Raw genomic sequence first — 15,153 nt, 5'->3', positions numbered from 1 at the left:
AGTCTGCACACTGGAGTTCTGGCGGGGAGCTCCACACCTGATGGAAGAGGCGCAGGCCAGGACAGGACAGGATGCTGCCACCTTCCAGCAAATGAGCCCCTTCCAGGCTCAATCGACGGTATCAGAGGGCAGGAGGTGGCCTCCCAGGTGTGGGCCCAGCTACTGCTACTCTTCCTCAGCAGCCAGTGGTGGTTCTGACGAGCAGGCCACATTTGGACCAAATGACCCCTCCCCATACCCAGTGACTGAGGCAGAAAGCTCTGTAGAAATTTGTTTTATTCTTATTCAGACTATTTTCAAAAGAAGCAGTGGTGCGGTTTTTCTAAAAATATGCCTTTATAGATTTATATATATGTATATTATAAAATCCATACATGTATTTACACGTTTGCTACATACAAAATTACAGCACTGTGGTATGTACATATCTATAGGTACATTCTTTCTGCTCATCCCTGCTGTGCTTTTCCCCTGGAGCGAGGGAGACTGAATCAGTGGTAAGCAGCTGAGGGCAGGCTGGGCCTGAAGAGCCTCGAGTTAGGGCCTCAACAGAGACAGTAGGGTGGCTGCTGTGGAAGGAGCAGAAGCAGCAGGGTTAGACCCTGGCCCTCTGCAGGCCCGGTGGACAGTATGTGGAGGCTCCCAGTAGCCTCCCTTACACCCATGGTGTCAGTGCTGCCTTGGAGGAGGGGGTGGCTGGCCATACCCCTATGAGGACATTCTGTGGCCAGGACTTGCTCAACTGGGCCAAGAAATTATATTTGAGGGGCAGGGGGCTGTGGAAACAAGATGAGCCCTCTGTCAGCCCTGGGCCTTCCACGAAGAAGAGAGGACTGGACCACTAATTGATGCCTGTCACCAACCAGCGAGAACGCCATCTGGCCCAGGCCTCGCTAAGGGTAAAGGACTATTCTGGAGAAGGCTGGGGAGGAGAGTTGGCGGTGGCCAGGGGGCAGGGCCATCCTTCCTCCCTGGGGCTTAGGATGGCCTCAGCGGAGCTTGGGTACACCCCAGCTCTTAGGCTCCTTGGCCGCAGGCTGGGCCTCCTGCCTGCAGAGGGGCCCCAGCAGAGGTGCATGCACATGGGTAAGGGGCCGCACCTCCCCTTACTCTGGGCCAGTGGCTGGGGCAGGAATGGAGGCGTAGGCCGGGCCTGCTGCTCTGCAGGACTAGGCAGGCCCCTGAGGCTCAAGCCTTCCAAGGCATGCAGATGAGGGCCTCCGTTTCTTCTGTTGCCCATTATCTAAAATTGCGGAGGCAGCAGTGCCTGCCAGGTGGGCTGAGATCAAGTGGGTCTGAGCAGCAGAGCCCAACCCACAGGCTGCTCTGGAAGGTGGCCTGACCCCTGCTCGATAATGGGATCCTGGGAGCCCAGGCTTGGGCTTGGCTAGAGCAGCTTTCAGAGGCCAAGAGGCCCCTGCCTCTTGGTCTATCCACACTGACAAAAGGGAGTGGGTTCTCTGGGACCTATTGGGCCCCAGTGTGGGCGGGCAGTGCAGCTCCCCTAGGCCACAGGGGAGGCCCTTGCTCACACTGCCTTCTAGCTGCTTCCAGTCTGCCTGTTCTCCGTGGCCAGACTCCTCCCAATTTAAATTTTCCTGAAGAATGAGAAGAGCCGTTTGCCTTCGGCGGTGCCAGGCTCATCGCCCCGCCCTGCACCATGGCCCCTGGAGACGGCAGCAGCAGGCTGGCTCCGTTCCTTCAGGTGCGTGTCCATCAGTTGCCGGTCAATGACCCTGTGCATGTCATCCTGCAGAGGGGGAAAGTGGACGGGGCTGAAGGTCAACGCATGCCTGGCCCTGGGGGTGTGCAGGGAGGAGGCCAATGTTGGGATGAGAGATGAGGATGAGGATGAGGGTGAGATGAGTGAGCAGCAGCGGCCGGGGCTGCCTACCAAGAAAGCAGTGAGTGGGCACGATGCCAGGATACACGTAGGAGCCACCTGGCAATGTCTCCTCAGGGCTTGAGCTGGCTTCTCACCAGTGTCCCCATGCCACTCCCTTGGCTGATCACTCAGATGCTCTATCACAAAAGGCCCAGAGAACCACGTAGCCCTCACAGCACACGCAGCCTCCCTGGTGACCAGCACCTGTCTTGCCTCCTGATCTGTGGTCTGGTTTGTTGGCCCCATGCTCAGAAGGCCCAGGGGAACCTGAGTGTGCCACTCTCCAGCCTAAAGCCTGGCCTCAGGGGGCTTCTGCCATCCCTCCTGCCTTCAAATTATTTGCAGCCTGGGCTGCTGATGCCCACGCACTCCTGGCAGTCCTCACCCCACCAGCCTCCCGCTGCAGCAGTGCCATGATGCTCGTGGCCTTCAGGGCTGTCTGTGCCCACTCTGGTCCAGTTCCATTAGCTTCTTTCCCAGGGTCTGACCTTATCCCTTCTTTTTGGCTGCCCAGAAACTACCCCTGCCCTGTCCCACACAGCAGCATCTTTTATTCCACAGAGGCTTCTGGACAGAGTAGTTCAGCTCTTTCCATTCTAGTTGATCTGATTCTGTGTAAGATCCCACCTGACAAAAGGGCTCTGTCATAACACAGTCCGACAACTGCTGGTAAGACACATCCGTGGTCCCCTGCAGTCATCATCGGCAGGAAATTGAACAAGCATCTTGGTTCCTCCAGCCTGGAACCCGGCAGTGGCTCTGGATGTGCTGTTGAAAAGGCCCTGAGCCCTTCAAGTCAGCCACTGGCTTCTAAGCATGGGCAGGTGAGGCCGGGGTTCCGGTGGGGCCCCTCCAGGGGAGCAGATAACCTCTGCAGCTAAGGCAGGAAGTTGGGATGTCTGAGCCTCTGCCTGACCAGCCTGTCCCTCACCTGCCTCACCCAAGCTTCCACCTGGAGGTGTTACTCAAGTAATATCTTCAGGTTTCAGGGTGAAATGAAGGGACCTTCCTGTCTTGTCACCAGGTGGTGGTAAGTACTGATCTAATGTGCTGCACCCTGACCTCCTACCCACATCCCCAGTCCTTCCTGGCACCTCTCCTGCTCGCCTCCTGCTCTTGCCTCCTAGTCCACCTTTCTACTCATCCCTCAAATCGGACGCTGGGCCAGGTATTTGCCAACACGTGGCTCCTACCTCCGAGGCCGGGTGAGAACACCGCACCCTGCATTTAGGACGTGTTCAGGAAGATTTCTTTTTGGTCCCAGCGATGGAACCCAGGGTGCATAACAACTGAACCACATCCCCGGCCCTGATGCTGGCCTTCAAGCTTGCCATCCTCCTGCTTTAGCCACCCAGGTCACTGGGATTACAGGTGTGTGCCACTGCACCTGACAAAATCTATGTTTAAATACAACAGAGGAATATTAAAGGGTCCTTCAAAAAAGGATCCATTCAAAGCTACCAATGTTTTTTTTCTGGCACATTCATTACGAACTGCACTTTTATACTCTAAGCAACCAAAATCGGCTCACTAATGCCACGAAATGGATCTTGGAACTTCACAGACACTCACGTGCTGCTCATAACTCCACACCTGCTGCCGTTTCTGGGGGCAAAACAGTCCTCTATAACGAGGTAACACTGAGAAACCAGGCCAGCCTGTCACTGTTGGCCACATGCTGAGGAGCTTGCTGAACATGATGGTGATGGGAGGAGGGAGGCTGGGGCTCGATGACACGTCACACTGCACAGAGATGATGCCAGGCTCCGGCACACAGAACACAGTGGGCCACGAGGGGAGGTGGCAGGGGCAGGACAGCAATGGCAGTGGGGAAAGGGCAGGTGGGATACAGGGCTCAATCTCACCTCAAAGGCAGGAGGGGTGTACAACTAAAGCTGTTGATACGGGAACTGAGAAAGGCCACTAGATCAGAAACCAAAGGAGCCAGATAGTAAAAAGCCCTGAGGAAGCAAACTGTAGCCAGGAGAGAAGAAAGAGAACAGTGGCGGTAAGCCGGGGCCTGGCCAGCTGACAGCTGGACAGGAACCAAGGGGCCAGTGACCAGCACTCTGTGGAGCCAGGGTTAATGCGGCTAGCCCCACAGGGCCCTGAGAAGAAGGATCACTGCTAACCTGCCCTCCAGAGGGGCTCACTCAGGTAGCTTTGCATCCATCTAGTGGGGATTGAGGAGAAACATCAGTGGCTACGCCACACCCTGATGTCATGCTACCCATGTAGCATGACATGCAAAGCCGGTCACAGCCTGGCCCCAGAGAGCTGCACTGGACCCTGAGAATGGTGGTCCCAGAGACGAACAGGGCGATTCATTCTTCCCAGTGCAGCCGATGCTCTTTGGGAAAGGGGCGCTGCGGGCCTTTGAGGAGGACCGCATCCAGCTGTGAATTTTTACCTGGTCACACGGGGCTTCCCAGCACCTCCATGTCAACAGCTGTTTCTTTCTCTAGTTTAAAGTACACCAAAAAGGCCAGCTGAAATAGGGCCTCCTTCCAAGTGTGGGGGGCACTACAGCAGCAGCCTGGGGTTTGCCACTCCCAAAAGCACCCTCAGGAATTATCCCCAGGAAATGGGAGCACAAGAACTCTGGGTTTCTTCAGGTAAAGATGGGGGTTCGCCCAGTTGTGTGGGACCCTTACATGGCAAACTGTCCTTACACTATGCTCAATTCAAAGACCCTCCTGAAGTCTTTTGCCCTGGGGCTCAGGTTTTTGTTCTTTTTTACCTGCCAAGCCTCAAGCTGCTGGGAGAGGTTCAGTTTCTGCTGAATGGCGTCCAGCAGCTGGCTGTTCAGTGACATCATGTCCATCCTGCACTTGGCAAGTTCCAGCTCCACGGCATTCTTCCTGAAAACAGACAACCAAGAGTGAGCCCACCAACACCCTGTGCCAGCCGTCCTGGGGACCTGGAGCCCACAGGGAAAGGAAGCCCCCTAGCCGTGGGTGGTCTGCAATGTGCCTTCACACATATTCTGTTATAACCAACCTGCAGGTGAAGGGATGATTTGTCAACTCCGTCTCACAGATGGAGAAACAAGGTTGAGCCCAGAGGGAAACCAAGGCCTCACACAGCACCAAGGAGCCACTCATCTGCTCCTCCTGGGGGGTGAGGCTCTTGACCTCCTGGCATGGAGAGGGTATCCCTTTAACTAAGTACTCTTCCCTTAAGGGAACTGTCCCAAAGTTAAAGGTAGCCACACAAGGACACCCATCATAGCTTGGTATCTGACAACTGGGAACTGGTAAAAAGAAAGATGGAATACAGTCGCCAATAATAGTCAATATGAAATAGGGTATTTACGGACAATCATGATGTTGCTCTGTGGAAAAAAGATCCAGAAAACAAGTTCTAGTTTTGTGAACTGAAAATCCCCAGCCGGTCGGAGGGCAGACTCATAACCCTTGCTGGTTATCTGGGTATCGATCACTGATAGTGACTCCCCAGTCTTTTACATTTTCACATATCCCATGTTTCAAGTGTTACTTTGTTTTCCTCCCTCAATATTCCTAAATTACAGCTGTTAAATGCTGGAGGAAATTAATCCTGGGGTGGGCGGGGATGGGAATAAAAGCGGAAGGGAGCCAACGGCAGCCTCTGCAGAGGAGGCACCAATATCCCAGCCATGGAAACGCACTCCATTCAGCTCTTGCCACGTCTCCCACTCCCTCAAGTACTCAAATGGCAAAGCTCAGTGTCCTTGCTGTACATGGCGCAGGGCCCAAGGACAGCGAGAGGATCCAGGATTCGCCTGCAGAGAGGGCGGGCTCCCCTGCTCCGGCCTGGAGACCCTGTCTGCACTAGTGGCAGCCGGCAGGAGGGGCAGGTGGGTCCCGTTTAAGTGCTCGGGTCACCGCTGTGACCAGCACTTCCTCTCTGGCCTTCAGTCACCCACCCGCCTTCCCTAGAGATGCTGGCTTCTGGCGACGGTGCCCGCCAGCCCCGCCCACTGCGGCTGCCGACAGCCGGGATAGGACCTGAGCCTGCCCAATGGGCGTGGGACTCGAGGCAGTTCGTCACGCCCTTGCCATTGGCTGGCGGTGAACCGTGGAAATCCTCGTGTGGAGTCGGTTGCCATGGACGCTGGCCGTGCCGCAGTCCCAGCCAGAACGTCAGCACGAATCCTGGGCTGGGCTGGGCTGGGCTGGGCTGGGCAGGGGAGGTGGAGGCCTCGAGCTTCCGCCGGCAGGTGGCACCGTGTGCAGCCGAGCCCCCAGCAATGTGCTGACTAATGCCGCTGCAGGGCCCGATGGCCGGTGGTGCGCCCCTAGCGGGGTCTTCTGGCCTCAGTAGCCCAGGTTGGTTCGCTACAGAATCGGGGCTTGTCATCCATGAGAAGCCCCAGACCGGGAGAGCACAGCGACAGAAGTCGCCCACTGATCAACATAGTAATCATTTTTTAAAGAGGAATATTTCCAGGTACGAGAAGGGTTCCTTTGTTTATGGAACCACTAGCCGGGTGGGTGGTGCTCGCCTGTGACCCCGCGGCTGGAAGGCTGAGGCAAGAGGATCACAGGTTTGAAGCCAGCCTCAGCAATTTAGCGAGACTATAAGCAAACTAGTGAGACCCTGTCTCAAAATAAAAAATAAAAAGGGCCGGAGGTGTGGCTCAGTGGTTACGTGCCCCTGGGTTCAATCCCTGGTACCAAACTATAAAACCCACTAGTACCTCTTTTGTTTTTGTAAGGCAGATTCCTAGCCCAAGAATTACTTCTGTTTTTAGGGAGGGCCTTTCACCTCAAATTATTTAACTTTCTTGAAATTTATCTATTGTATAGGATAAGATACACTTTAAGGTTCCTACAGCCCAGTGAAGAAAGAGACCTTATTTTTCTTAGGGATTTTCACCCCAAAGTACACATTAAACTCACTGGGTAAAGTAACCCACTACAGGAATTCAGACTTAACTGTTAGGGAGGGCTGCCCTGGTACCTGCAGGAGATTATTCTGATATGCAGCCAGTGTGGAGAATCCAAGGTAATGTATATGAAAGCATTCTGTAAACCAAGGTCCTAATCAATATGGGTGTGATTTCCACTTTAACCGATTCCTTCTGCCTGTTGTCTCAATTCTCCTAATACCAAAATTTTCATTTCCAAGGAAGAGAAAATGAACTAACCTCCCCGACTCCCCACACAGTGGTCTATCACTCTCCCTACCCAGCTAAGCCCTGCCTACAGGGATCCAGGAAAACTGAGTCCTCACTCCAGAGTTCTCCCTTGTGTGGGGCAGGGGGATATGTATCACAAGATTGGGTAGCTGCCCCTCTGGGCAGAGCTAGCTTCCACTTTCTTTTTCTTTCTGAGGACTAGACAACTTTCTTCTTTTCTCCTGCACCTCACACTTTCTCTGGTTTTCTCTTCCACCTTCACGTTGTGGTAGAACATGGTCAGATCTTCACACTCAGCCTCTTCTCTGTTCTGCTGAGAGGATGACCAATTTGTCTGGACTATTAACCTCATTCTGCTTTTCATTCCCAATGGGCTTTCTCAATTAGCATCTTAACTTCACTGTTTTATTCCTCATTGTTTTGGACAGTTTTGTCCTCTGCTATTCGTAAAGGTATGTCCCCCTTCCTATCACGCTGCCATTCAAGCATCCATTAACTACGCATCCCAGGAATCCAAGGAACACACATTCGTAGACAGGTTTGTGAGCCTCACGGAGTAGAATTTCTAAAATGAACCAAAATTGATAGATACCTGTTATGAGGTTGTGACCAGATAGACAAGGGAACCCAAAGGTAAATTAAGAAATGGAGAAGATGAAAACATAAAGACACAGAGGAGAAAGAAAAAAGCACAGGAAGAAATGAGAAAGGGGAAGGTTGCTACAGTGTGAGGGATTTTAAAGTCACACACTGAAGTGTGTGCCATTTTTGTTTTTTAAGAAGGCATATAGCAAAAGCCAGGTGCAGTGGTGCGGGCCTGTAATCCCAGTGGCTCGGGAGCCTGAGACAGGAGGATCTTGAGTTCAAATTGAGCCTCATCATCTTAGCAAAGCCCAAGTAACTCAGTGAGACCCTGTCTCTAAATAAAATACAAAATAGGGCTGGGGGTGATGCTCAATGGTTAAGCACTCCTGGATTCACTCCCCAGTACCAAAAAAAAAAAAAAAAAAAAAAAAAAAAGCATAGAGCATCTAATTTAGAAGTTGTTTCAAAGGAGCTCAGTGCAGTTTCCTGATGAGCAGCAATGCAGAGGGGAGAGAACTCTGATGACCAGACCCGGAGGCCTAAAGACAGAGGCTGGTGAGTCTACTGGTTGTGACCCTGAGGAAAGCACCTCTCAGTTTTCCTGTCTGTAAAACAGGTATTACAAAGGTTTTCCTTCTTCCTGAGGCTGGGAGGGTGAAAGGGTACCCTGCTGTATGAACAAGAACAAGACGTACAGATACGGCTATTAACAAGCTGTAAGTAAGAAAACACGTTGTTAGCAACTTTTAAAATTTGTTTTTTGTTGCAGATGGACACGATACCTTTATTTTATTGATTTATTTTTATGTGGCCTCACATGTGCTAGGCGAGCACTCTACCGCTGGGCCACAACCTCAGCCCGCATTTTGGTTAACTTTTATAGCCTCGCATGAGCTTGGTGAAGAGGGAAGATGGATTCCATGATAAATAATTCACAGGAGACGGGGAAGATGGGGAGATGGCTTGTGCCTATGTATTTCCAAGTTTTTGGATATAAGAGAATGCATTTATGCATTTCTTATCTGTAAAAGAAAACCCAAAACACTGTTTAAAAAAATGACTGATTTATCAGAAATAGAGAAGACAGAAGAAACTGGTAAATGACACTATGGGATGCAATCAAACCCAGAACGTAGAAAAACTAGAAAGACAATTTATCCCATTTTTCAATAAATGTAATATGAAAAAGAAAAAAAATAGGAAGGGAGAGGTTTTACATATTTTTGGGACCTACCAATTAAATAGAATATGTGGACTCTGGATTCAGATTCTAATAAATTTTAAAAGGACATTAAAGGGATAACTGGGTTACAAATACTGACTGGATACTAGATTACTAGATGTTAAAAAAACTTTTTTGTGGGCTGGGGATGTGGCTCAAGCGGTAGTGCGCTCGCCTGGCACGCGTGTGGCCCGGGTTTGATCCTCAGTACCACATACAAACAAAGATGTTGTGTCTGCCGAAAACTGAAAAATAAATATTAAAATTCTCATTCTGTCTCCTCTCTCTCTTTAAAAAAAAAAAAAGTTTTTTGTTTTTATTTTTGTATTAGGGATTGCACCCAGGGGGCCCAACCACTGAGCCACATCCCCAGCCCTTTTTATATTTTATTTAGAGACAGGGTCTCATTAAGTTACTTGGGGCCTTACTAAATTGCTGAGGCTGGCTTTGAACTTGAATACCCCTGCGTCTCTGGTGTTACAGGCATGTGCCACCATATCTGGTGAAATTGTTCTTTTCAATTTCACTGTATTGTTATATGTTTTAAGGAAGAAACTTTCTGGTAGAGACACACACTGAAGTGTTTGTGGATGAGGAGACTCTTGTGATTTGTTTAACACAATCCCATGGAGAGGTACAAACTGATTACTGTTGAAGCTCAGAGATGGAAAGACAGGGGTTCCTGTTATGTTTCTTGTGTATGCTTGAAAATGTCCATATTAAAAAAGTAAAAAAATGGAATAGATTCATGTAATGAAACTGGAAAGCTAACACATAAGTGGGGGAAAAAAAGGCAACACATGTAGAATGTCATCCTGCTGCTGCTGTTTTTAAAAATACGCAACCATTAACATACATGCCTACACATGCACAGGACACCCAACTTACTTTCTTTCTCTCTTTCTTTCTTCTTGATATCAGAGATTGAACTCATGGACACTTAACTACAAAGCAATACCCCCAGTCCTTTTTATGTTTTATTTTGAGACAGAGTCTCACTAAGTTGCTTAGGGCCTCACTGAGGCTGACTTTGAACTTCTGATCCTTCTGCCTCAGCCTCCAGAGTGGCTTGGATTATACACGTGTGCAGCCTCACCCAGGACCCAACTATTGAACAGTAGAGTTTACCTGGGGAAAAGAGCAGGGTTGTGGGGGAGGGTGGGTATCATGGAGACTCTCATCTTTGTATTCTTCTGTATGATTGAATTTTAAAAAGTCAGCATGTAATCAATTGTATATGCTCAATTTTATTGTAGAAATAAAATGAAAAGAGACATCCCTACTTACTTTGCAATGGCCTCATCCCGGTCCCTGATGGCTTTCTGAAGCTGCTCCTTTGGCTCCTTGTCCTCAGATGTCACTCTGAGTCGGTCCCTCTCCTCTTTCAGTGCAGTCATCTCCACACTCAGCAGTGTCACCTAACAGGAGACCAAAGAAAGATGAGTGTGATAATACCACTGCTGCTGGCTGGGGTGACTTCCCTTCCAAGAGGGAAAAAGGACCCAGAACCTCCAGGCAGGCCTGGGTGTGTGGCGAGCAGACGGGTGTCCTCCTGTTGCCGCCTTGCTCCAAGGCAGGGCCCTTCTTTCCTGAGAAAGGAGCCACATGCTGGCATGTGACCTAGACTGGTCAGTCACTCCCTGCTCCTGGGAGGTGAACAAGGCTGCAGGAGTGGGGATTATTCCCAAGGCAGCAGAATGGTTCCGCTGTCCCCTCCCCACAGCGCCCTCCTGTTTGGCAGCTGAGCTCTCCCACTTTTCTTCCCATGGGTTCTGTGAGCTATCGGAGTTAATTCTAATGCATTCAGAAGAAATTCCTGTTGTCAGCAACCAGAAACCCTGCCTGGTAGAGCTTCAGTAAGTGTGGATTAGGCAATGAAGGGCGGGAGCCCCTTCTTCTAGGCTGATAGGATCAGCAATGAATTGGGATGCCTGACCCCACCTTCTTGTTAAATATTACACATACTTTGACATTTTTCCAAAGGAGAATCAGTTTATTCAGATCTGCCTCTCTTCCATATGGGGACAGATGTCACCTTTCAGCACACTCTTCAGCTTTTCAGATCTTGGGTCTAATCATCTTCAGTTAAAATGAAACTCAGCAAAATCCCCAGGACTAAGGCTGAAGACTGAGCTCCGCAGACTGAAAAGGCAAGGCTGCCAGCCCTAGGAGTACAGGCAAGGGCAGCTATTCTGGGAGAACTCAGAGGACCCTGAACAATGAGCTGGGGTAAGAGGACAACTTGTTGCCTTGATGGGCGATGGACCGTGAACTCTGGGGAGTCTGGTAGGTAACGCCACCTTCGGGTGGGTGGGGTGGGGAAGACAGTTTAAGTGAGCAGGGCTCCAAGCCTAGGGGAAGTACAGGGGCAACTGCAGAGGCCGGCTCGCACTGCACTTGCCCTGGGGCAGACAAGGTGCCCAGAGACGCCCAGCCTCCTGCTAGTCAGCAGCAGGTTCTGCAGCCAGATGGATGGAACTCAAGACCCAGAAAGCACCTGGCAGAGACAGCAGGACCTCCTGAGACAGGGCCTCAGGCCAGGTGGTGGTTCAGCCAGCTGTTTAAGGAATGGCGAAAGCCACATGCTGGGCAGGAAAGGCCAGCATTTAACTGCTCCACAGAAAACTCCAGAAGAACTTTTCAGAAACCCTAGATAAGCCAGAGCCCACCTACCTGCCTTAGGAGAAGGGGCAAGGGATTTTCATGTTTGAGCCATGTATACTTTGCACAAAAATTAGGAAAACAAAACACCCAAAACTATTTCTATCACCAAGTTGTTAAGAGGATCAAATGAGCTTTAGCTCACTGAGGGCCAGGGTGGGGTGGTGGGCTCCACTCTCTTCTCCTCCCAGCCAAGGTGACATCAACAGTCATCGTGAGAACAGATCTGGCTTGACTACACATGGTCTTGGGTAACATCCATCCCCTAACCCACTTTTTCCAAATGAGGTGGGTATCTGCACAATTAAATAGTATCAAAGACAATGCCCTGAGGCCATGTACCAAGGGCTGGATCTGCTCTTCCATTTAACAATTATTTGAGCGTCACCATAGGCAGCCTTGGAATAGGAAGCTGAACTGGCCAGGGCCTCTCTTGAGGAAGGGACTCAGGAGGGTTTCAAGGAAGAAGTGAAGCCTGCCCTGGAACTTGTAGGGTAAGTGGGTGGAGATAAGAAGAGGTGAGAGGAAGGTAGGCAGTGAGCTGGAGAGAGGGCCTCCATGTGGGGAACCTGAGGAGTGTGCAGCTCTGCCCTTTTAGAGCTCCTGTTCAACTGTGTTAACACAAGAGCGCGGGGGGGGGGGGGGTAGAGACAAGAGAGCAGGAGACTGTGGCTAGAGCGTAGCCCCTCTGTTGGCCACGGGGCCCAGGACTCCCTGACCTGAGAATAGGAGCCAGCCACCTACAGGCAAGGGGCATCCTGTTTCCATGTCACTCTTCAGGAAGGTCATCACGTGCAGGAGGGCAGACAGACTGCAGCAAACGAATGCAGGTCTGAAACAGGGAAGGGGCCAGGACAGTGGAGTGGGAAGAGCGGAGAGCCTGAAGAGGAGGGGTCACCACCTCATTCTGGAGCTCCAGGACACGCTCTCCTGGGCTCAGCCTCCTTCTGGAGTCGCTGGCAGGCGTGAAGGACCCCAGTGAGGCTGCACTGAGCCTCCTACCCCTGGACTGAGCTGGAGGCTCCTGGAGGACTGGTTTTCACATTCTGCAGACTAATCTTAAAGACCCTCCTGCCTCCTGGCAGCTGCTCCACAGTCTCTCAAGTGAGGTGGGCTGGGGCGGGGAGCACGGAGGGGGGGTGCTTCGCCACTGATATCATAGGAGGAGTTGGGCAATCTTCAGGTCTGCCCAGGGATTCTGCCTCAGATGGATAACACTCAAACTTGAGTTTTGTTTTATTAAAAAATTTGGGTAAGTTTCTGAGGGGGTGGGGTACCACTGGCCACTCACCTACACCCACATCTGACTTGTAGTTCCCAGGAGGGAAGAGCACTCTCACACAGGAGAGCAGCAGGCTTGGAGGATAGTTGAGTCATCATATGAAGTCTGACCCTGGTCTAGGAGTTGTTGGCTAGAACCTTCGTCCCAGCCAACCCTGTCTGGGTGGGTCTGAAATACGGCAGGGGCCAGGAGAGTGGAATGGGAAAATGCTGAGAACCCCCAAAGGGTCCAGAGATGGCTCCGACTGCCCTTGTAACACTGAATAGTCTTGGACTGCAAGGGTCCTACACAGCCACTTTGTGCCCCTCAGAGTCGAGGCACACCAGTGGGCATGGCAGATGCCAAACTAACCCTGATGAGGAATGTCCTGCCCGCTGTGTTGGTCACAGTTTCTAGGTCATTCTGGAACTCAATCTACACCTCAACTGCTGCTATTCTGGGATGTCAGCATGACTCCCATGGGACAGTTCTGGTGGATGTAGCATGGCAGAAAGGCTTTCTGCTTTGAGCATCTGGAAGAGAAGCCCAATCTATACCCACATGAGACGTGAGTCCAGACAGCTGCTGGGTGAGCTATGTTAAGAGGGTCCACGGGAATTGCCTAAACTGGTCATTAGCTGAACTCGTAAGCAGCCTCCTCAGTGGAGATGGCTTCCTAAATAGTTTTGCATCTGACTCTTGGTAATCTGCTCTTTGCTTGTATTTCTGAGTGAAATAATGTCCTCTGGTAAATTTCTAGTTTTTATAATCCTGATAAACAAAACCCCCCAAACCAGTTAATACCAAAGAGCTGATAAGCAAAAGCTTTTTAAAATAAATAAGCTGGGTGCAGTGTATGTGCCTATAGTCTCCACTACTCAGCAGACTGAGGCAGGAGCGTCTTGAGCCCAGGTGTGCAAGGTCAGCCTGGGTGATACAGATAGATTCTATGTCAAAATTTTTTAAAATTAGCGCTGGGGACACAGCTCAGTTGATAGGGTGCTTGTCTTACATGCATAAGGCCCTGGGTTTAATCCCCAGTACCACACACACACAAAAAAATTAAAAACTTTTAAAAAAACATAATAAGATAGAATAAAATATCATTTTATTTAACACAAAGAACTCTCAGATCCTACTTTGTCTTGCATTTTATTGTTCCAGATTGGAAGATTTGTCCCTACATGTGAACTGCTCTCCCTTGCTCTGTAAGACTACCTGAGGATCTCGAGAGTTTAGGGAAGAAAATGTCTTTGGCTGTCCAGCTCACTCCCCAGGGTCTGGCCAGGAATAAACCTCAGCTTTAAATAGCATCTTCCTGTCTTTGTTCAGTTGGTAGAGTGCTTGCTTTGCAAACACAAGGCCCTGGGTTCAATCCCCAACACTACACACACACACACAAAAATAAAATTGTATTGTAGTGATGGCAATGGGGGGGGGTCTCCCACAATCTTTTAAGAGGATCACACTGGTAAGATTACTTAGATGACCCAAAAAGACAGTTTACTTCTATTCAGAAATTTTGAGTGTAAGAAAACTAAAGGGAGAGCTGGCCCCAATTCTATCCCACAGAAACTTCACGGAGAAGGAAGGGAGGAGGACCCTTTGGACCAGGAAAGAACAGGCTGAGTCAGGCAGGGTGTAAACCACTGTTTGCTGTGACCCCCAGAAGCCAACCCAAAGAGGACAGAACTGGCACCCAAGCATGGTCAAACCAAGAGTCTCTATTTGTTTCATAGGACAGGCTTTAGAAGCTCTTCCTGGTTAGGATTGCTCCTAAGTCCTTTAAAACTTTTCAGATCAGACTATAAATGTCTTTCTCCATATTCACTCCATATTCACAGAGATTGGAGTCACAATCAAACAGGAAAGGAACAGCACAGGCAGCAGAAAATTCCCTCAAGCTGAAGACCAGGTTTGCGGTGGTGACGGCACTCACACAGAGGGCCCAGAGCCCCTTTCCTTACCAAGGGGCTACGGGGAACACGGCAAGGGGCCTGGAAGCAGGGCTTTCAGCTGCCAGCTGCACCCATCAGCCTGGCTCTGCAGACATGTCACTGCAGGAGTGGAGAACCGGCTGTCCTCAGTCCTACCAAGGGGACTGAGGGCTGAATGGGAGGACTGGTTTCCTCTGAGGACGCCCCGTTCACCTTAACTTCAGTCACAGTCTCCTGAGGATATGATGGAGGAGAGTCGATTCTCACACAGAAGTGGGGGAGCTGGGGGACCAGTGCATATTCCCCACACAGGCTGAGGGTGGGGTGCTCACCTGACTGTGGAGTTGCTGCAGCTCTTCTAGGCTCTGCCTCAGTTTACCCCTCTCCCCCTCCATGAGCTCCCTCAGGGCTCTCGAGTCCTCGCTGGTCTGCCTTATCTGTTCTTCTAAAGAGTCCTCATCAATTCTCCGGGAGCTCTGA

General features: G+C 50.6%; 1 protein-coding gene across 6 annotated transcripts in view; it reads right to left on the bottom strand.

Moving 5' to 3' along the window:
* Positions 1-259: 259 nt before the first annotated feature.
* Bicdl1 (BICD family like cargo adaptor 1) overlaps positions 260-15,153 on the bottom strand; it is a 94,901-nt gene continuing 80,007 nt past the window's right edge. For 3 of the 6 annotated variants that reach the window (XM_058583166.1, XM_046456428.2, XM_046456427.2), the window contains 4 exons: positions 15,006-15,149; positions 10,102-10,232; positions 4,626-4,746; positions 260-1,750 (listed from right to left, as the gene is read on the bottom strand). In XM_058583166.1, coding sequence (XP_058439149.1) covers positions 1,589-1,750; positions 4,626-4,746; positions 10,102-10,232; positions 15,006-15,149 — 558 coding nt within the window. In that variant the 3' untranslated portion in view covers positions 260-1,588. Of the gene's footprint in view, positions 1,751-3,750; positions 3,860-4,625; positions 4,747-10,101; positions 10,233-15,005; positions 15,150-15,153 lie in introns of all 6 variants that reach the window. The other 3 variants (XM_058583167.1, XM_046456429.2, XR_009227987.1) reach the window with 2 other exon arrangements.

This window comes from Marmota monax, unplaced genomic scaffold, assembly GCF_021218885.2.
Source record: "Marmota monax isolate L192 unplaced genomic scaffold, Marmota_monax_Labrador192_F-V1.1 WCK01_AAM20220418_F8-fsc00185, whole genome shotgun sequence".
Lineage (NCBI taxonomy): Eukaryota > Metazoa > Chordata > Mammalia > Rodentia > Sciuridae > Marmota > Marmota monax.
This window is presented reverse-complemented; position numbering and strand designations above follow the sequence as displayed.